The sequence below is a fragment of the Saimiri boliviensis genome, chromosome 16, assembly GCF_048565385.1.
Source record: "Saimiri boliviensis isolate mSaiBol1 chromosome 16, mSaiBol1.pri, whole genome shotgun sequence".
NCBI lineage: Eukaryota > Metazoa > Chordata > Mammalia > Primates > Cebidae > Saimiri > Saimiri boliviensis.
In genome coordinates this window covers 39,289,053-39,311,953 of record NC_133464.1, presented here as the reverse complement: position 1 = coordinate 39,311,953, position 22,901 = coordinate 39,289,053, and the positions used below count along the sequence as shown (strand labels likewise).

General features: G+C 37.2%; 1 protein-coding gene across 3 annotated transcripts in view; it reads left to right on the top strand.

The window, feature by feature from the left end:
- Positions 1-94: 94 nt before the first annotated feature.
- The window catches only part of BORA (BORA aurora kinase A activator), a 35,124-nt gene continuing 12,317 nt past the window's right edge, over positions 95-22,901 (top strand). Inside the window, exons 1-10 of one of the 3 annotated variants that reach the window (XM_039473145.2) lie at positions 96-347; positions 1,249-1,416; positions 3,566-3,672; positions 7,581-7,626; positions 10,615-10,696; positions 16,784-16,849; positions 17,878-17,934; positions 18,328-18,554; positions 19,300-19,432; positions 21,781-22,391. In XM_039473145.2, coding sequence (XP_039329079.2) covers positions 1,264-1,416; positions 3,566-3,672; positions 7,581-7,626; positions 10,615-10,696; positions 16,784-16,849; positions 17,878-17,934; positions 18,328-18,554; positions 19,300-19,432; positions 21,781-22,391 — 1,482 coding nt within the window. In that variant the 5' untranslated portion in view covers positions 96-347; positions 1,249-1,263. Of the gene's footprint in view, positions 348-1,248; positions 1,417-3,565; positions 3,673-7,580; positions 7,627-10,614; positions 10,697-16,783; positions 16,850-17,877; positions 17,935-18,327; positions 18,555-19,299; positions 19,433-21,780; positions 22,392-22,901 lie in introns of all 3 variants that reach the window. The other 2 variants (XM_074387631.1, XM_074387630.1) reach the window with 2 other exon arrangements.

Genomic DNA, 22,901 nt, shown 5'->3' with positions numbered 1-22,901 from the left:
TGGGGGGCAATCACACCGCGCGTCCCGCCTCACGCCGGGCAGGCTCCGCCCCTCGCGCTTGCCGCTGGCGTGACGCTGCGTTGATTTGAATTTGGAGCCTCGTTCCTCTGCGCGGAACGTGGAGCGAGGAGTTGCTATTCGAATTTCCTAAGCGGCCTCCGGGCGATTGGCTGGTTCGCGGACGGCGGGGCGACGCGATTGGCCAGTCGTTCACAAGCCCCGTGCCCTGGTTGGCCCAAGACAGCGCGGAAGCGGGGAGTTAAAGAGTCTGTGCCTGTCGTGGAAGCTGGCTTGGTCCACGGGAGCTCCCTGGACAAGGTATTGGGGGCTTCCTTTTGTATGCACCGGTAGGTACGATCTTTGTGGTCCCTGCCCTTTCCTCCTGTCTGAATGGAGAGCTTTCTTTTCCCGGCTCCACACTTGCCTGCCCGCTCGCCCCTGGTGAATGGGAGCAGTCAGGAAGTAGGTGTGGAAGAGAGGGGCACCAGAAAGAGTGGCCGCGTAGGGTTGTGGGTGACACCTCCTCCGCGCTCCACCCCAGGAAACCGGCTGCATTTCAGCCTTCCAGAAGTAGATTATTCTTCTCCACCTCCCTCTCAAGTTGTAGCCTCTATAGCTTCCTTCGATCGGAAGTAATGCAGTCTCTTTTTCTGTACTTGGGTTGGGGGGGCGGGTCTTGGCGAAAGGAGGATTTTGGAGGAAAGGGCACCCAAGGCAGTTAATTTCCTAGCCCCTGTCAATCATACTTCTCTGGCTAGGACTCAGCACAAGCTTCCTCATCTCTTACCTGCTTGCTACAAACAGCTGTTTAATAGCAACTGTAGTTGGATAGGGTATCCGAAAGATGTTCACAGTGTTGACACATGAGATGATGAATTAAAAAAAAATTGTAGATGTCCTTCAATTGAGAAGAGATCTTGCCTGCTGTAACCTTTAGTTGCCTCAGAGGCAGATCTTAACTCATTCATATTTGGTTGACTGCTGCGCATAAGCCGCTTCACTTCTCTGAGCTTATTAATTCTTTCGCAAAATAATACCACTAATAACTTACTGCTGTAGGTTCCAAGGTTATTTGAGGATCACTTGAGAAAATTTGTGATACTTTTTTTGTAAGCTCTAACGTAGTCTCAAGAGTGTTAGGTTTTGAGTTGTTTTTGTGACACGTTGTTTGTTGAATACATTTTAATAGTTAAAATTGATATCTATAGGACTTGGTAATTTTAACATGCATACTCGATTTCTTTTTAGTTTCCTCTCTGTGCTATGGGAGATGTCAAGGAATCAAAAATGCAAATAACGCCAGAAACTCCAGGAAGGATCCCTGTTTTAAATCCTTTTGAAAGTCCTAGTGATTATTCTAATCTCCATGAACAAACTCTCGCCAGTCCTTCTGTTTTTAAATCAACAAAAATACCAGTAAGTTATTCCTAACTAGTGTTTACAGCTAATTTGAAATGTAAATAATTACAAATAATTTTAAATGTAAACATCTTTCTTTACAAGATAAGGAGGAAATACATTATGGAGGATATATAGCTGCAATATACTATAAAAAGTTTAAGTGTTCATTATAATCTAGTGGTTAGATTAGTAAGTTAGCTAGAAGATTTTTTTAATTTTTTTAAGTTCAAGAACAATATAGGTTAGCTTCCTGCAGTTGTGGGTGTAGCCACTAATAGAGAAGAGGCTGCATCATCTAATTTTCTGTTCTTATTTGGCAAACATTATTTGAGTGTTGCTATATGTCAGATACAGTGCTAAGCACAGGGATTACACTGTGAAAAAGTTAGGATCATTAGACACAAATCTGTAAGGAGATTATATTCCAGTGTAGGGATCAGCAAATTTTCTGTTAGGGGCCAGACAGTAAATATTTAGGCTTTACAGGTCATTTGGTCACTGTCACTACTACTCACTTCTGTCTTCTATCACAAAAGCAGCCATAGGAAGTGTGTAAAGAGATAATGTTCCAATACAGCTTTATTTGTGGACACATTGGAATTTCATATAATTTTCACGTCACAAAATATTATACTTTTTTGTTTTTTTCCAACCATTTAAATCTGTCAAATAATTTTTAACTTGCCACCTATTATAAAAAAAAAAAACTAACCCCTATTTTAATGTGTTAGACACAACCAGATGAGTAATGTCAAGACAGTATGATAAGTACTGTGATTAGTGCTTAGCACAATAGTAATATGAAGGAAAAGTGTTCTTCATGATATTAGAAAAGATTTCATCACTTTATCTTTTTTTTTTTTTTTTGTAGAAATGGGATTTCACTATGTTGGCCAGGCTGGTCTTAAACTCCTCACCTCATGTGATCTGCCCACCTCAGCCTCCCAGAGTGCTGGGATTCCAGGCATGAGCCACCATTCCTGGGCCACTTATTTTGCTGTTATTTACTACACTGAATGAGTTCTTTTGACCTTGGATATTTCAACTTGCTAAGTTACTTAAAAAAGCAAAGTGGCTCTTTCTACTATACTTTCATTTAGGTTTTACAATGAGCAGGTATGTACTAGTGGAAGATCGAGCAGTTTGTGTTGAGTCATTTCATCAGTCTGATCTTGTGACTTTTAATTGAATCATATTAAAGTTAATCTCTTAGTCTTACTAAACATAAATAATGGATTAATGGCAACTTAATCCTCAAAATTGGAATGTATGGCATCTTGTGTTTTTAGGACTGAATTTGTCTAGAATATACTTCTAATTACAGTTTAAGATTTGGATAAACCTTTGATTCAGTTGGATAGTTGAATACAGAAAGGCAGCACTGGTTGCCATTCATAGTTATTTTAAGGATCAACTATGTTATGAGCTTTTGCAGCCATCTTTAAGTCCTAACTAAGGACTTTGTATAATTTCAGTTCCTTCTTAGTGAAAGTAAAGACCTTTGATAACTCCAAAAGATTTTTACTTTTACATGGGCTTAGTGTATCACACTGATGAGTGTTAATTGTGAAAGTTTTATACCTTTATTATTCTGTTGTGATTTTTCTAGTATTAGGTAATTCCAACCCAAGGAAAGATTTTGATACTTTGAAAGAGACACAGGCGGGCGCCATGGCTCACGCCTGTAATCCCAACGCTTTGGGAGGCCAAGGTGGGCCAGTCACTTCAGGTCAGGAGTTTGAGACCAGCCTGGCCAACTCGGTAAAACCCTGTCTCTACTAAGAAAAAAAAAATGCAAAAATTAGCTGGGCATGGTGTCAGCTGCCTATAATCCCAGCTATCAGGAGGCCGAGGCAGGAGAATCACTTGAATCTAGGAAGTGGAGGTTACAGTGAGCTGAGATTGCGCCACTGCACTCCAGCCTGGGTGACAGAACAAGACTCTGTCTTGAAAAAAATAAGAGAGAGAGACATACAATTAAGTCAGTTGATCTAATGTGATATGATTACCCTTTGCCATTTAATTTCATGGTAAAGTCAAATTTTAAAAACAAGCTTTTAAATATTTTAATATTATAACCATTCATATTATTTCTTACATTGGTTAGCATTTTGATTATCTATTTTAGTTTGCCTTTACTCATAAGCTCACTTTCTTTTTTAAGACTCCAGGGAAATTTAGATGGTCTATTGATCAACTAGCTGTAATAAATCCTGTAGAAATAGACCCAGAAGATATTCATCGTCAAGCTTTATACTTAAGTCATTCTCGGTAAGTTTTCCTTTCTTGCACCTAAGTGTAATAAAACTCTCAAGTGAAGAGAGGTAGGAAATTCTAAATGTTGAGTCTTTTTCTATGTAAAAATATCGGGGGAAAAAATGCAGATTTTTCCTATCTAAATGAATTAGTTCAAAGAACTACATTCAGAAAGATTTTCTTGCCAACAGTTCCAGATCTGGGTAGATACCTTATTCTTTTTTTTTTTTTTTTTTTTTTTTTGAGACAGTTTCGCTCTTGTTACCCAGGCTGAGTGCAATGGCGCGATCTCGGCTCACTGCAACCTCCACCTCCTGGGTTCAGGCAATTCTCCTGCCTCAGCCTCTTGAGTAGCTGGAATTACAGGCATACGCCACCATGCCCAGCTAATTTTTTGTATTTTTAGTGGAGATGGGGTTTCACCATGTTGACCAGGATAGCCTCGATCTCTTGACCTCATGATCCACCCGCCTCGGCCTCCAAAAGTGCTGGGATTACAGGCGTGAGCCACTGTGCCCAGCCTGATACCTTATTCTTTAACAGATAACCGATTCCTCCTGCTGCTCAGGGGACAACTCTGCACCCCTAGCACTCGATAAAGGGAAGAACATTTTGAAATTTGCACTTTTCTACATGGTTGTAGCTTCTACCATGGACTTGTAGTCTGTCTTTTTGATGGTCTGGGGTGAAGAAAAATGTTGTTTCATTGTTGCTTATGTTTGGGGAAGCCTAAAATCCCCTTAAAGAGTTAAGTACACATTGAGTGGAAGGGTATCCATTAGCAACAGAGAAGTTTTGTAGACATCATCCAACTGTAACAATTCACTTGGACTGTGAATTACATTTTCTACAATTTTACATATCACCCAGTGATATGAAGTCTTACTGTTGATGTGTTGTTTAGGTTTCAGGGCATGAATGTACTGCAGATTTAGTTTTTTATTACAAAATATAAAGGCAGATTATTCTTTTTTAGTTTTAAGGACTCTTTTGTTGATATGTTTTATAGTCTGATTTTTTAATATTTGAAAAAAATCAAATACGCGGTATGACCAGATTTTAACTTGCTGTCCTAAGGTAGACATGTTGTTATTCCAAAACAAAGGATAATCCTTTTCCCTTTGACTTTAGAATTCAGTCACACAAAGTTGCATACATACTGAGATGTTCTGGTAAATACTTATTGGCTTTTCTCCTCCATCTTCTCTTTCCTTGGTAACATGATGATCATTCACTCATAAAATTAATGTCCATCCAGACATAGTGTTAATAGGGAGGGTCTAGAATGAAGATAAAGGATGAAAGGATTTTAACTTAAATTTAAGTAATACCTTTGAGGCCGGGCGTGGTGGCTCATACCTGTAATCCCAGCACTTTGGGAGGCTGAGGTGTGCAGATCACTTGAGGTCATGAGTTCAAGACCAGCCTGGCCAACATGGTGAAACCACATCTCTACTAAACATACAAAAAGATTAGCCAGGTATGGTGGTGCACACCTGTAATCACAGCTACTTGGGAGGCTGAGGCAGGAGAATTACTTGAACTCAGAGACAAAGGTTGCAGTGAGCTGAGGTGGTGCCATTGCACTGTAGCCTGGACAACAGAACAAGACTCCATCTCAAAAAAATAAAATAAATAAATAAGTAAATAAATAATACCTTTGAAAGAGAAGGTGAGAAGAATATCTAAAAGCAAAAAGCAAATGCGTCACAGTGATTAATTTTTTGTTTCACACAAACTTTATTAGGCTTAATTATTTTGTCTGATTTCTTCAATATATTGAATGATGTTGATATATTGATATTGAATGATGTCAATATATTGAACAACTATTACATTTATCAGTCAAGAGATTTTTGTTGAATATTTCGAGGGACTGTAAGAAACACAGAAGAGGTACAGGATATTAAGAGTCAAGAGTTAAAAATAATTAGACCAAAGTTGTAACACAGTGCTTCTGTACTTAATGCTAAATGATATATTGTCTGCAAAGATTTGTAAAGATAATCTTGGTGTCTCTCAGTACGTAGATTTATGATATAGAAGAGGAGAAAAGAGTGGGAAAATAATTAATTTGTTAACATAATTTAATGAATGGTTATGGCTTCCACCAAGAATAGTCAATATATTCTTAACAGAGTGTCTTGGTTCATCCTTAGAAACAAGCAATGTCTTTTAGTATCTCTTCTTACATCTTAGCTCTCTACTTCAATTCTTCCAATACTTTTCATGCTACCATCCACACAGAATACAGTAACTTTAAAGCATTCTAGTGGAAGCAAGTGAGTCTTGGCTACATAGGTGACCAGTCCTGAGGTCCCCTCTCCTTTGCCACCTTGCAAAGGCTGAGTATTCAGACTGCAACTGTACCTGTATGCATCACACCAGTGTTCAGTGATATGCTGGTCAGGATGCTCTCCCCTGTGTGACTTCTTAGAATCATCTTTTGATCTGACTCTAGAATATTTGGCCACACTGATTTTTACTGCTTCCAGCAATCACCTGACTATTGAGGTTCTTGAAGTCCCTCTGATGAAGTAGCAAAAGGTTTCTGAATGTAGTAATCCTAGTTCACAGCTTACTTGCTATTTGCTAAACTTACTATGTGCTGCCATTTTGATCTGGTTAAGACCATGGTAAGATGAACCAGAAGTGAGTTGTTATCCTGAAAATGGCTACTGTTCAAGCTGGGACATGGGGGTTAACACTGTGATTTATTTTCTCAGAAGTCTCCCACTTGAAAAATCTACTTAATTTAATTTCTGAAATGTGTACATTCTCACATAAGCTTTATGAGCAAATCTATATGTGAAAAAAATTCGCATCCTAGAAAACTATGCAGCCACAAAAAGAATGAGATCGTGTCCTTTCCATGGACATGGATGGAGCTGGAGGCCATTATTCTTAGTAAACTAACACAGGAACAGAAAACCAAACACCTCATGTTCTCACTTGTAAGTGGGAGCTAAGTGATGAGAGCACATGGACACATAGAGGGAAACACCACACACTGGGGCCTTTCGGAGGGCATAGGGTGGGAGGAGAGAGAAGATCAGGAAAGATAACTGTTGGATACTATGCTTAATACCTGGGTCATGAAATAATCTACATAAGAAACCCCCATGATACAAGTTTACCTATGTAATAAACCTGCACTTGTACCCCTGAACTTAAAATAAAAGTTAAAGACAAAATTCTGAGACAAAGTAATTTTAAATTGTTAAAAAAAAAATTTGCTGATGGAAAGCAAGCATTCTTTCCTATAATGGAATAAAGAAGTGATCCTACAAGCCTAACTGCTTAGTCCTTGGCAGGTATATGCTTTGTGCTTGTGACCTGACATTTTATATTAAATCTTGTAGCTGAGAAATTTATGTTGCAGTAATTGCATATTCAAAGTGAAAAGAAATTCATTTGGACAAAATATATTGTGAATGTTTTATTTCAGATTTAATACTTTTGGCTGTTAAGAACTGTAAGTGATCATTATCCTTCTATTTTACAGTAAAAGTTGATTCTAAAATTATTACCATGGTAAACTTGTTATAAGAAAAAAATTGGATGATTTTTAGATATATGTTGAATCAAATACTGCTTAATTTGTATTAAGGGACAAAATTTGTCAAATTTATATTGTTAAAAGCAATTTAAAATTACATCAGTGTAAGTGTTTCGAAATAAAGTATCATTCCATTCAAACTTTGAATGGAAAAGAGGGAGGTAAGCCTAACAGCTAACTGCTGAATTTCAGAATACTGCCATTTACTAAATGTTACAAGATACCACCAGTGTTTATTATAAAGTGAGCTTAACATGTGCCAGTTTTCAATGGACAGAGATTATTTCTTTGAAAGGTTATTATTTTAAATGTTCAATAAGCTTAAGTAATAGCATGGTTATTTTTCTTCTTTATCTTTGTATAGAATAGATAAAGATGTGGAAGACAAAAGACAAAAAGCCATTGAAGAGGTAACTTAAAACTGTTACTGATCATTAAACCAGTGCATGTGTGTCACTTCCTTTAGGAAGATTTTCTTCAAATCTTTCACTGTCCCGTTTCCCCACCAAACCCTCCCCAGCCCCAACTATATAAAGCACCCTTCTGTGCTGTCCTAAGCCAATAATTTTCAGCTATCCCAGTGCCTTGCATAGTACTTGTATACTGTTGTAATGATCAGTTGAGTGTTTCTCTCCCCTAGACTCAGTGGTTTTTTGGACAATACTGTACTTCATCTTTTCATTCTCAGGACCTAGCACAATTTGTCTTCCTTGTGCCTTCAAAATATTGATGAGCACAAACTTTGTTTCAAGTTGGAGTTTATGTAGAGGAAGTCGAGTATTCTCAGGCCTTCAGAGTCTAGATTGGCATTGAGAATGACATTATCTTTTGTTGTTAATACTTAGGATTTTTAAGATATTCATGAAATAAAATCTCTTACTGTTAAATAGGAGAGGGATATCATAATTTAGGCTTTTTAAAAAAGAAAAGTAATTAAGTTTTTTGCTTTTTTTTTTTTCTGTCTGTTGAACTGCCTCCCTTAGCATCTAAGTAAGGGTTTTTTTATTTTTATTGTTTTTTATTATTATTTTTTGAGATGGCGTTTCGCTCTTGTTGCCCAGACTGGAGTGCAATGGTGCTATCTTGGCTCACTGCAACTTCCACCTCCCGGATTCAAGCAATTCTCCTGCCTCAGCCGCCTGAGCAGCTGGGATTACAGGCGTGCACCACCAAGCCCGGCTAATTTTGTATTTTTAGTAGAGATGGGGTTTCTCCAGGTTGATCAGACTGGTCTCAAACTTCCAGCCTCAGGTGATCCTACTGCCTCAGCCTCCCAGGGTGTTGGGATTACAGGTGTGCGCCACCGTGCCTGGCCCAGCTTCTAAGTAAGGGTTATTTACTTAGTTGTTTCCTCAGAAAGTCTCTATCTGATGGCGGCATTTCTGATTTTTCCTTTTCCAACTCGCTCGCCCCCTCTACCCGCCTCTGTTCCCTAGCCATACTGGTTCTTCTGTATCCCGAAAGACTATATTTACTCCTGCCAAACATTACCTACTTCTTTATCTATCTAGTAACTGCATAGTTTTCATTCTGACTCAGTCACTGGGTTCCTCCCCAGCTGAATATTCTCAGACTCTCCAAATTTCCAACATTTTGGAAAAATGCTTTCTTTAAGAATCCCTAATTTTAAAGGGAAACTCAGCAGGTAAACTTAAGAACATAAAGAAAATCTGTTTCTTTTCAATGTATGTTTTTGAAAATATGCTAAATTATGTACATAGTAAAAACAAAAAGAAAATATATAAAAAACACTTCTGTTTCCCCATCCCACTTTGTGAAGTAATGACTATAACATTTCTTATGTATACCTTCAGATTAACTTTATGTATTTAATAGCCTATGTCCTTAAAATATTTTTGACAGATAGGATTATCATTCTTATACTATTATCATTGTCATACTGCATCCTGCTTTTTTTGCCTAATGATTTCTCTTAGAAATTTTTTGATAACCAACATACACAGATTTTTACATTCTCTTAGTAACAGCATAGTAACCTAGCCCCTGTTGACAGATGTTTAAATTGTGTTCATTATTCTTCTGTCATAAATGATGCTGCAGCAATTTGTACATACCTCTTTATGTTCTTGAAGTGGACTTACTAAGTCAGAAGCTTTATGAATTTTCAGTTGTGGTAGATTTAACCATATTGCCCTTCTAAAAGGTTATACCAATTTATACTCCTGATTACAGGATGACACTGTTTGACTTTCCATACCTCCAACATTGATCATTATCAGAGTTCTTAATTCTACTCTTACTACTTTAAAAATGACATTTTTGTATTTGTATTTCTTTACTTTTGAATGAACTTATACATGACATTTTGTATTTGTATTTCTTTACTTTTGAATGAACTTATACATCACTAAGTTTATAGGTCATTTAATTTTTTTTTGGTAATTGTCTATATCTGCCTCAGTCCACCTTTTTTAAAAAAAAAAAAAAGTTTTCCTCAGATTCATGGGTAGTTTAGTTAAGAAAATTAGCTCTTAGTCATATGTGTGTAAAATGTAAAGAAAATGTTTTTGGTTACCTGTAAAACAGAGTGAAGGGAAAATACTGTGTTAGAAATGAAAGAGAAAAGAAATGTATCTAAATGCTGTATCTCTATTTGAATATACTGGCCAGAAGTGTAGTGGCAAATGTTTAACTGGCTCTCTGATTGAGTATGATTTACAGTGACTGCTGCTGTCGATAGTGTAAGTACTCCAACCATGGCCAGTTTCAAGCTACTGATGTGTCATCACTGAATGGAAAAGGAAGAATAGTGGCGTACCATTATATGTAGGAATTCCACCATACAGATACAAAAGGCATTATTAACCTCAAGATCATAGATATTGATAAATGTATAAAATAATTAGCAAGTGGTGAGTTTCGAATACTTGCTACCTTTTTAATGTAATTTATTTAATTGTAAGTTTACTTAATTTTATTTTTAATATTGTTTTTAACAACTGGTGCACAGAATTCTTGAAAATTCAATCATCAGATCTTTAGAGCCAGAACAAGCAAGCCAGCTCCAATGCCACCATTCATACTGGCTTGCTTGCATATCTGTCTTGATCTATTCCGTCTCTTTTCATCCTCCTTTTTGTAACCCCACCAAAAAAAACCTGGGAAAGAAATTTAAAATATTTTGTCTATGATTAATGCTTAGTTTTGTTTGCAAGTTTCAAATATAACTGGTTGATTTTAAGTATTAAGATTCTTTTTTATGCTTTAAATTTCTTCCATTTTTCCTTTGGTCATTTGTGCTTTTAAGTATTAAAAATTTTGCATATAATTATAAAGTTAGTATATGACATGTTTAATAGTTATTTGGAAATAACACACATACCTTCTCACATTTTGGGCAGAATTTATGCCTAATTGTATGACTTTAATTTTCCTAGTTTTTCACTAAAGATGTCATCGTACCCTCTCCTTGGACTGATCATGAAGGGAAACAGCTTTCACAATATCATTCCAGTAAATGTGAGTGTACTAAAAATGATATAAATAAAAATAAATCAGTGGAGGTAAAGCAGCATACTGTGAAGTGCCAGTATATCTGCTTTGTAAGGAGCTTGCTTTAAAATTCTCGGTAACATAGAATTTAACTCCTTTTAGAATTAGAATTAAAAATTTGACTCATACTTACTGAATTATTTTTTTTTTCAGCTGTTCTATTCTGAATTTAACTTTTTCTTCACAACTATTGTGAATGTCAGTTACAATGATGGTTACAGAGCATCCATAGATGAAGAAATAGTTGGTGTTGAATATACAGATGAGTTGTTAATGACTTTAGCAGTATTTTGAAGATTAATATTTTAATAAAATCCTAAATTGTGTTGCCTTTTGCTAATTTGCTGATTTCTCGTAAAGGTAAAGAAAGGATGAAGACTTAATATGACCTCTGGGACAGTGTATTATTGCTGAGTATCTGCTAAATTAATAAGGAAATTAAAGGTCAAGCCAGTAATCTATCAAATATCTTTCTTCCTCCAGGCAATGATTGTCTTATATTTGCTCTCACTGCTCTTTGGGTTGTGAGGCAGTATTCAGGCATCACTTGTATATATGCATCCCTGATTACAGTGGAATTACACTTTGTATTGTAGTCCACCTTAATTGTGCTTTCAGTGTAAGAGAGCATATTTGTTCCTTTCTTTATCAAAAACACAACCTAATATAATTATAGGTAAGCTGGGTCAGTGCTTCCTCTATGTCAGGACACTGCTAAGTGCTTTCAGTAATCTCTTATATGAAGTAGGTGCAATTATTGGCCTCATTTTTTAGGTAAGAAAACCTAGTTTTAGAAAGGTGAGAGCATTTGTCTAGGGTTACAGAGATGATAAAAGTGGGATAGCCTGGTTTCAAAATTAGGCATCCTCAAATCAGATGCAGTATTCTTAGCCATTTTGAATTAATGGTAGTGTGCAATAGCAGATGGAAATCTGGATTGTAAAACTTCCTACTTTTATAAACCAGAGAGGTGACCTTGATCAAATTATTCAATCTCTTTGTACCTCAGTCTTTTATTTGTGAAATAAAAGGATTGAACTAGAGTTGTCCATTTACAACCCTCCTAGCTCCAAAATTGTGTGTTCAGGGTGACATTCTCATAGATACTAGTTTTTCACCCCCAAATTCTTTACTGTTGGATTTTTTCAACAAATGAATCAACCTTCTTAAGTGATTTTTTTGGATAACATTTTGTATTCCAAGCATCCTGTTTTAGCTAAAAATACGTAGACTCTTTGAAACCAAATCCAGTCCATGCTAACAATGCAGTGGTTAAGAGGCTGGGCTCCAGAGCTGTGCTGTTTCCTGTGTCGTTGGGAGACAGTGCTTCATCAACTTCACACATTTCTGCACACCTTTCATGGAGTGGCATGGACAGGTTCTGTTCCAAACTATCTTCTCAAGGGTGTTTGTCTTGTGAACATCCTTGGAAGGTAGAGATAGTGTGTGCTACCAGAGCCGAGGGTAGTTTGTTTTGCGGTCCAGGGTAATAAAGATGATGTCTCCCTCTGGAGCAGATTTGTTTGCAGTCTCTTATAAAAGAGATTTCCTAAGCTTGGGGTTTCTGAGCTGTGGTGAAAACCCACTGGGTGTCCACCGGCCACCTGGGTATTTTAATTTGGAATCTTATAAGATAGCACTCTTCCCATGATTAGGAGAGACACAGATGGAGATAAAAATTTTATTACTTACAAGTCCTGGGGGTACACAGCATGCCTGAACACCACACATGGAGGTCAGTGAGAGAAAGGGACCCATGGGCCAATGCCTTTATCAAGTCCAGGGCATCATCCAAACAGAGTTTTAGTTGGTGGGTTTAAAGCAAGCAGGCATGCATTGAGGAGGTCACACAGTGACAGAGGTAGTCACTGTGGTATGTCTGTGTAATCCATGTGAGGTATGAGGGTCGTGGGGGACAGTCAGGTAGGCCGTATGTAGCTGTCCCATAGGGAGGTGATTACCAGGAGGAATTTAAAGAAGGCAGATATCTGGATCCACCACATAGAGGTATAGAATTGGAAACTGTGTCAAAGTTGAATGAACCCTGCTTTTGGTATGATGAAGTCCAACTTGTATGCAGAATTCTAAGAATTCACTGCACTGGGCTGTTTCAGGTCACCTTCTTGGCACTCGAGGGCAAAGGGAACTGATAGGAATGTTAAGTGCATGCTGCCTGCTGTGCTGAAAATAATGCAGTCCTTTGTCTTTGCCCCCAGAAGCCTCATGTCTTTAGCTAGCACCCGTGGAACTTCAACGTGTTCACTTGTTAGCTGTCAAGTTGGGTAAAATCTTAGACCCTTCATAGTTCTTGACAGATGTGGCCATGTATGACTGATTAAAGTTAAAGTTAAGATTAAAAAAATAGAGTTTCCCATTCACCATATTCACATTTCAGGTCACAATAGCCATTTGTGTATCAAGTAGTATAGAGAACATTTGCATCATCACAGAAAAAGTTCTATTGGATGCTACTTTAGGGCCAAGGTTGGCAGCCCTTATCTGTAAAGGACCCAATAATGAATATTTAAGCCTTTACTGACCACACAGTCTCTGTCAGAACCATTCAACTCTACTGCTGTACCACAAAAGCAGCCGGTGACAATATGTAAATGAGTGTGAGTGTGTACCAGTAAAACTGTATTTACAAAAACAGGTGACAGGCCAGATTTGTGCCATGAACCATAGTTTGCTGACCCTTACTCTAGTGTAATATTATCTGAGGTTGAATGGTACCCAGCAAAGCTCACTAGCTGTGTGACTGTAGGTGAGTTACTTAGCTTTTCTGTGCCTCAGTTTCCTTATCTATAAAATGATGGTTGTTATGGTTATGATCTAAGATCATGTACCTGGCACATGGTAAGTGGTTATTTACCTAAAGGTTAACAAAGAAAATGATGAATGAGGGGGAAAGTGGTTTTGTTTATACATGTTAGCTTGTGCTATTAGCTTTTACTATTATAAATATTTATGCAGCAAACATAAATGTTTTTAATAGTAAACATTTCAGCGCATATCCTCATGTGTTTTCATTTATGGACTTGAGTGAGAATTTCCCTGGGATATATACGCAGGTAGAGGATTTCTGAGTTATAGAATGTATCTTTACCTAATATGACTACACAGTATTAGGGTGCTCCCTAGATTGTCTGCACAGCCCCCACAGTACCTAGGGTTCCTGTGTCGCAGCATCCCTGCCTGCCCTTGGCATTAGCCAGCTTTTACATCTCTGCCTTTCTTATAGGTTATTTGACATTCTAAATGATTGTTTCAGTTTTCTTTTTGTCTTCGTAAACTAATGACCTTTGAAATTTCATCTCCTCGAAAATGCCTATTTGTGATTCATTAATATGTTCCAATTGGAGTTGCTATCCTTTTTTCCCCCCAGTAATTCCTAAGATAACTTATGTATTGTGATTATATTCGTCTTAAACATTTCAAATGTTATCTCCCGTTCTGTCATATGTATGTTAATGTTTGTTCTTGATATCCTGAATTGCAAGAAAATTCCTACTTTGGTGTAATCAAATCCATCTTTTGTTTTTCCTCATTTGATTGCGATCTTAAACTTGTCTAAGCCCTTCTAGGGAAAGCAAACTAAACACTTGGAATGGAGTTGAAAAGTGTTGTGACAGTGTTGCTGTAGGTGTCTGGCCTGAGGAGGGCAAGGGAGGCATGCTGCCAGAAGAGAAAATTTGAGCTGAGATTTGAGTAAGAAGCTTGGAATTCCGGAGAGAAAAGCCAGGGAGGAGATAGCATAAGATAATACCTAGAGATAAGAGAGATACCTGTTTCTTGTTTGTTTGTTTGTTTTAGGTACTCAAATAATATTTAGTTAGATGGCAACCAGGTTAGAGAAATAAACATGGTTTTGAAGGACGTTGTAAGCCAATGAAGCATTTGGATTTTATGACTAAAAGACTATTACAGGGTTTTAGGCAGAGAGAGTATTGATTACATCTGTCTTATAGAAGGTCACTCTGCCTGCAGTGAAGAAGGCATCTGTGTCCAAAATTGTATTTATTTACCCATTTTGATAGTATTTAACAGGGAAATTTAATTTATTCAGCAATCCACTTACCTATTTTAAAGTTTAGGATTATTAGATTATTATACTCTTATCTTGTCATTTTATTTTAGAATTCCTGAGTTGTTTCTGGTTTTGGAGGGGGAGGTTTGTTTGGTCTCCTTGCTTTTTCTTCCTTTTTATCTTGCTTATGTTAGTCTTTTTTGTCATTGTTTTAGTTTTTTTAGTTTTTGAGGTTTTTTTTTTTTTTTTTTTTTTTGAGACGGAGTTTCGCTCTTGTTACCCAGGCTGGAGTGCAATGGCGCCATCTCGGCTCACCGCAACTTCCGCCTCCTGGGTTCAGGCAATTCTCCTGCCTCAGCCTCCCGAGTAGCTGGGACTACAGGCACACACCACCATGCCCAGCTAATTTTTGTATTTTCAGTAGAGACAGGGTTTCACTTTGTTGACCAGGATGGTCTCGATCTCTTGACCTTGTGATCCACCCGCCTTGGCCTCCCAAAGTGCTGGGTTTACAGGCGTGAGCCACTGCACCAGGCCCCTAGTTTTTGAGTTTTTTTAATCTGGTGGTTTTTCAGCTTATAAAACTTTAGAGTTAAAATAATTTGCACCCTTATTTTTAACTCTTGTTGTGAAAGAAACTCAGGGTTTTATTGATCAAGTGTCAGGTTTTGTCAAAATAATCTGGCAGTTTAATTGTTGAGGACATTGAGGATAGCTAAGAGATATCCCTAACCTTTTAAGGCTGACATCATGAAGAGTAGCCATCATTTCCTTAAAAGCATATATTACTTTGGGATTCATCAGCTCTACTACCGGGTACATATCCAAAGGAACTGAAATTAGTATTTCTTTTTTTTTTTTTTTTTTTTTTTTTGAGACGTAGTTTCGCTCTTGTTACCCAGGCTGGAGTGCAATGGCGCGATCTCGGCTCACCGCAACCTCCGCCTCCTGGGTTCAGGCAATTCTCCTGCCTCAGCCTCCTGAGTAGCTGGGATTACAGGCACGTACCACCATGCCCAGCTAATTTTTTGTATTTTTAGTAGAGACAGGGTTTCACTATGTTGACCAGGATGGTCTCGATCTCTTGACCTTGTGATCCACCCGCCTCGGCCTCCCAAAGTGCTGGGATTACAGGCTTGAGCCACCGCGCCCGGCTGAAATTAGTATTTCAAAGAGATATCTACACTCTCATATTTACTGCTGCATCATTAGTTACAACAGCCATGATATGGGATCAACCTAACTGTCTATCAACAGATGAATGGATTTTTAAAATGTGATGTATGTATACATGGAATACTATTCTGCCTTAACAAAGAGGAAATTTTGTTATTTGTGACAACATATATGAATCTAGAGGACATTATGCTAAGTGAAAAAAGCCAGGCAGAGAAAGACAAATACTAAATAATTTCACTTATATGTGGAATCTAAAAAAGTCAGACTCTTAGAAGTAAAGAAGAGAGTGGTGGTCACCAGACGGTAGGGAGGAGGGGTCTTGGAGGAGATGTTGGTTAAACGGTATGAAGTTTCAGTTAGACAGGAAGAATAAGTTCTGGTGATCTCTAGCTGATAATGAAGTGTTCTGTATTTCAAAATGGCTGAAAGTAGATTTTAAATGTTCCCACCACAAAGAAATGAAAAGTATTTTGAGACAATGGATAGTAAATTAGCCTGATTTGCTCTTGTCACAGTGTATACATGTATTGAAACATCACATTGTACCCCATAAATATATACAATTATTTATTATTTAGAGAAAAATGTAAAAAATTAAAAAAGTATTACTTGGTGCCTCCTTAATTGCTGTGGTAATCCTTTATTTAGTTTTATGCTTGTATTCCGTCGAAGATAAGAAAAAGAAATAAGAGAAACATCTCAAAATGTCTACTTATGTGTGCAGATTTTTTTTTTAAATGTTGCAAAATAAAAGTTTTCACTGTCTTAATTTTTTACTCTGGAAAAAGTAATGCTGAAGCAAATGAAAAGTATAAAATGTAAGATTTTTCACTTACAATGTTTTACAGGCACTAACGTAAATAGTGACTCTCCAGTTGGAAAAAAGCTGACCATTCATTCTGAGAAAAGCAATGGTGAGTATGAACACAATTTGAAAAGAAGTATGTTCCATATTAAGCTACATTTGATTCTAAACCAAGTTCAGGTAGTAACACTTTACCCTGGAAACTGTTTGCATTTTTAAAAAATTTACTTTTTTTTTTTTTTTTTTTTTTAAGGCTAGTCAAGTGAAGCAGTGGGAGTGGAGAAGGAACAAAGAAAAATTTACTTTTATTTTTATTTTTTTGAGACAAGGTCTCACTCTGTCACCCAAGCTGGAGTGCAGTAGCGTACAATCAAGAGCTCACTGCAACCTTGACCTCCCAAGCTCAGGTGATCCTCCCACCTCAGCCTTCTCAGTAGCCAGGACTATAGGCACCAGCCCCCATACCTGGCTAATTTTTGTATTTTTTGTAGAGACAGGGTTTCGCCATGTTGCCCAGACATGTCTCGAACTCCTGGGCTCAAGCGATCTGCCCACCTTGGCCTCCCAAAGTGCTAGGATGACAGTGAGCCACCAAGCCTGGTCCATTTGCATTTTTTGAATGAGCTACGTAATAGCCATATGAGAGCTGACCTTTAAAAACAAGTATAGTAGAACAGATGCATACAGCATGTTTTAGAAATTAGCAGCAGTGTTTTGTTTTCTTGTTCAAAGCGTGTGAATTGATTTCTGGTCTTGGAAAGCATTCTTTTTTTTTTTTCCCATGACGTTGTGCGGTTCTGAGTTAGTTTCTGAATTCTGAGGGAAAGCATTCTTTCGAAAATTGGTTAAAGTGAGAAATCTCCCCCCAAATATAGGCTGGCTTCCTTTTCAAGTGCCAGTACCAGAGCCAGGAGTTAACTTTTACTATTAACACGTTTACACCAGTGGCAGAGAGTGTGGGAAACCATTTCTAGAAAGGTGACAGTGTATGTAATAGAATGCAGAAATGGAATACTTCGTTTGGCTGGAACATCACGGGGAGCCGGTTGACTGGGTAGCACATGCTGAATTGCAAAGTGTATACTTTCATTGATTTATCCCATGTTTGAATTTATTTATTTGTTTGCTTATTTCCAGCTGCTTGTCAGACATTGCTGTCTCTTCCTGTGGATTTTAATTTAGAAAATATATTAGGTAAATAACGTATTTGTTTAAACCTTTAATAACTTAAACCAAAGGTTTTGTTTGTCTGGCTTTTTGTAAATGGTAATATGAGAAATATGTGCTAGGGAAACTGTCCTGAAATTTCTCTTTTGCTTGAACATGATTTGAATTAGTCTTATTATCATGATGAACTTTATTACTATAGACAGAAACTATAAACATTTTATTGGCATTCGTTATACTAACAATGTAGCACTAAAAACTAAGGAATAATTTAAGATGTAAAACATCACATAGGCAATTAAACTTTGCCCTCTTTTTGGGAAAAAAAATTCAAACATGTAGTGAATGATGGCTTCTTAAAAGTTGAGCAACAGAAGTATAATTGCTCTTTAAAATGACTAGCTCTGTTATTAAATGCAGGTGACTATTTTAAAGCTGATGAATTTGCAGATCAATCTCCTGGAAACCTCAGTTCTTCATCCCTCAGAAGAAAGCTGTTTTTGGATGGGAACGGAAGCATCTCCGACTCGTTACCTTCGGCTTCTCCCAGAAGTCCTCACAGTGGTGTTCGAACATCACTGGAGATGTTTTATTCCATAGATTTGTCTCCTGTAAAGTGTAGGAGCCCCTTGCAGACACCAGGTTCGGTGAGTACACTAAAAAGCAGTTGGCTGATTTGCTGTCAAGCTTGTCCAACCCACATTATTTTGTTGTTGTTCTGTCTTGGGCTTTCAGTAGCCTGAAGCCGTGGTTTTTGGTTTCCACTTTTGGTAATAAGTGGAAAGAAGGGATAAGGAAGGGCCTTTACTGGCCTAACCAGAAAGAGAAGCTAAGAACTCATGACTGTATTCTCTCCCTTGGACACCCCTGTGAGATGTAGTTGGACGAGCTGCCCAGATTGCTTTCATAGGAGGGATGGTTGCCTTTTGGGTATTATGCCTCACAAAGACTAACTCTAGTTCATATGTTGTCATTAGTCATAGGAATGTTTTAGGTCAGACTCTCCAAGTTTGTATTTAGATATGTACAGGATGATCAGATTTATCATGAGCCTTTAGGTTATCTACTACAGTATGTGACATTTACAGTATAATACAACTGGCTTGGCTTAATAGAGTAAATTATTTAAAAATTTTTCACAGATGGTTGCTTAGTGTGAAACTTAATGATTTGTTCTAATACAATGTGTTTATACTTTGACTAACATCGACACTATTTCAGAATTTTTGTGGCAATCCTCTTAGTTTTCTTTGTTACAGGGTGTCTTTTGGTGGTTCTTGGGAACTATTCCTAGTTTATAAAAGTGTGTTGAAGACCATGATAAATAGCATGCAGTGTAAGAGTTAAGAAAGAAAACCATTTAAATTTATTTACTATTTAATTTTATTACAGGGGCAGTTTTCTTCTAGCCCTATTCAGGCGAGTGCAAAAAGATACAGCTTGGGAAGCGTAACTAGTGCTTCACCTATTTCTTCACCCACATTCTCACCAATTGCGTTTCAGATAGGAAAGACCCCACTCTCAGGTATGTAACATAATACCAGTTAAAAGTTTTATACTATCAATATTTGCTATTAGAGAGATTCTTTTAATTTGTTTTAATGATAGAGCTCAAAATAATCACTAACTTAACATTTAGAAACTTCGATTTTTAAATAAAAGAACAGTTTACCTTCAAAGGCTGGAATTCTCAACCAAGTTACACTGTAGTGTTAAATACAGTTGCTTTAATTAGCAATATTTACATCAAACACTATCAAAAGAAAAAAAGCAATTTTAGAGACAAGTTGGTGTTCGTATGCCTTCTGACCTGTAGGTTTAGACTGGTAATATTCAGATTCTGTAAAGGTATATTTGATTAAGGTTTTTAAAGTAAATATGAACTGTGTCTCCTTGCAGTACATTAATTTCTCTTTGAAAAAACTGTAGCACTTTTTGAAAACTATTTAGTTTTTTTCTTAGTACACAAAATTTTTCAGAAAACCAAAAAGTACATTTTGCTAGTCTTTATGTGTGTGTATATGAATATACATATATATAGATGGTTCTAGATCCTTCTTTTTTCACAAAGCATTCTATGAGTATTTTCATAGGGTTGTTCATGTCATTTGTAATTGTCTCAAAGAACAACTTTGAATTGCTATATAATATTACATTTCAGGAATGCATCATTTGTTTTCCACCACTGATGAACATTTAAATTTTTCTAGGTTGTCTTTATCACGAAACTGATAATTAGCCTTATGTATACATGATGTTATACATATTTATATCCTTAGATTAAATTCTCAGAAATGAACTTATTTGGTCAAAGGGGGTGAATGTTTTTAAAGGCTTTCGATGAATTTTGCCATATTTTCCTCATAAAAGGTTGTACCAATTGAAATTTTTTTCAGTAGTTTGTAAGAAAGTCATTTCTTTCCAGCGAGAAACTCTGGTATTATTTTCGATGTTTACAAATTTGGCATATTACAGAAATATCTCACTGCTTTAAATTTTGTATCTTTGGTCACTAATGACATGAGCTGTCTCCAAATATTTATTGTCACTTATGTTTTTTGGGGGAATTGTTGGTTCAAACTCGTGTTATTATTAAATGAATGGCCTTCCCTTGCTTTAACTTCCATAATTTTATTATTTATGTGGCTGAACACTTTTTTTTTTTCGAGACAGAGTCTCACTCTTTCGCCAGGCTGGAGTGCAGTGGCGCGATCTTGGCTCACTGCAACCTCCACCTCCTGGGTTCAAGCAATTCTCCTGTCTCAGCCTTCCGAGTAGCTGGGACTACAGGCGTGTGTCACCATGACCAGCTAATTTTTGTATTTTTAGTAGAGACAGGATTTCACCATGTTGGCCAGGATGGTCTTGATCTCTTGACCTTGTGATCTGCCCACCTCGGCCTCCCAAAGTGCTGGGATTGCAGGCATGAGCCACCGCGCCCAGCTGGCTGAACACTGTTCTTATGTATGTTTACTATTGGAAAGATTGTGTGCTTTTGTCCATTTTTGAAATTTTTGTTTTTGTTAAGCTAATTAAATTACAAAAAATATTTTTTAAGGTTTTAAAGCATTTTTATCATTTTGATTATCATTGTTATGCTCTTTATTGTTCCAGATATTTTCCAGTATTTTGTTTGTTTTTTCATGTTGCTTGTATTTTACATAAACATATCTTTTTACACCTTTCATTTACCAAGTACAGCTGTTAAGTTGTAGGTTTCAGCTGATTGGCTAGGGATTTTCCTTGTATATGAGCAATGTTAGTATAATAGCAGTATGCTCATAAGCAAATAATTTTCCGTGAGTAAAATAATTTAATTAAAAAAGGGAAAGTGACCAGATGTGATGGCTCACACCTGTAACCCCAGCACTTTGGGAGTCTTAGGCCAGTGGATTGCTTGAGCCCAGGAGTTCAAGATCACCCTGGTCAACATGGTGAAACCCCATCTCCACAAAAAAAATAATAATAATACAGAAATTAGCCAGGCATGGTAGTATGCCTATAGCTCCAGCTAAGTTGGGAGGCTGAGTTGGGAGGCTTACCTGAGCTTGGAGAAGTCAAGGCTGCAGTGAGCTGTGATTGTGCCACTACACTCCAGCCTGGGCGACAGAGTGAGACCCTATCTCCAAAGGAAAAAAAAAAAAAAAAAGAGAAAGTGCCAAATAAATTATTTCTGAAGAGGTTCATCCTGCTTATTGAGACACATCCATTTGTGCTATTGTTTTTGACATCAGAATTTCACTTTGGCAAGCACCACAACTGTTAGAGAAATCCAGCTTTTCCTGGCATGAAACATGATTACCATTTAGTAATGGCTTTTCCATTTTCACGTTTTTATGATGTGATTTTTTTTTTCCCCTTCCCACCTTTCAGAACAAAGGAAGTTTACTGTTCATTCTCCTGATGCTTCATCTGGAACAAATTCTAATGGGATTACTAACCCGTGTATCAGAAGTCCTTATATAGATGGCTGCTCACCAATTAAAAATTGGTCTCCTATGAGCCTCGATACGTATAGAAGTGGTACTCAGTATTGCACCTCACTGATTCAGATACCTTTTACTCTTGAGACTCAGAGTGAAGAAGAGGAAGACAAAGAGAATATTCCTTCTGCGGATGTCTCATCACCAGCCATAGATGCAGCTGGAAGACACCTACGGCAGTCGAGTAGTGAGGCTTCTACACACAGCACACATTTGGTTGTGACTGCCATGTCTGTTACACAAAGTCAGTCCAGTGCTTCTGAGAAGGAATTAGCACTGTTGCAGGATGTTGAAAGTGAGAAGGACAATAACACTGTGGATATGGTTGATCCTATAGAGACAGCAGATGAGAACACTTGGATTAAGGAGCCAGTTGATAATGGCAGTTCACCCATGACTGATTTTGTGAGTGGCATTGCCTTCAGTATTGAAAACTCTCATATGTGCATGTCACCTCTTGCTGAAAGCAGTGTCATTCCTTGTGAAAGCAGTAACATTCAGGTAAGGTATTTAATATTCTATAGCCCCTTCCTCATTGCCTTGCTGTTCTTTATCCTTTCTTTTCTAAGATTATAGTATAAGAATGATAATGGATTAAACATGAAGACTGTAGTATTAGATAATAGTTTTTAAAAATCTTAATGCCAAGTGATATGAGAAATGAGTACATCTATTTTAATTATGACTGGTTAGGCATAGTTTGTATTCATATTAACTGATATTTATTTGGAGTAGGAAAAACTGAGAGCAGAAAAGAAATCAGCCTGCTCTAGAGAAATCAATCCTGCCAAAGTTAGGCAGGATTCATCACTATCATGTGGATCTAGTTCCCAAAAAATGCAAGGTCTGGTGTAGTATTTGTATTCTAAAAATAAAATCATTTTTGTTTTTCCTTTATGTGATTTAAGGGGGATAACAGAGTTTAGAGCATTTATGGGGGGTTTTTTTGTTTGTTTTTTGGAGACAAGAGTCTTGCTCTGTCACCTAGGCTGGAGTGCAGTGTTGTGATCT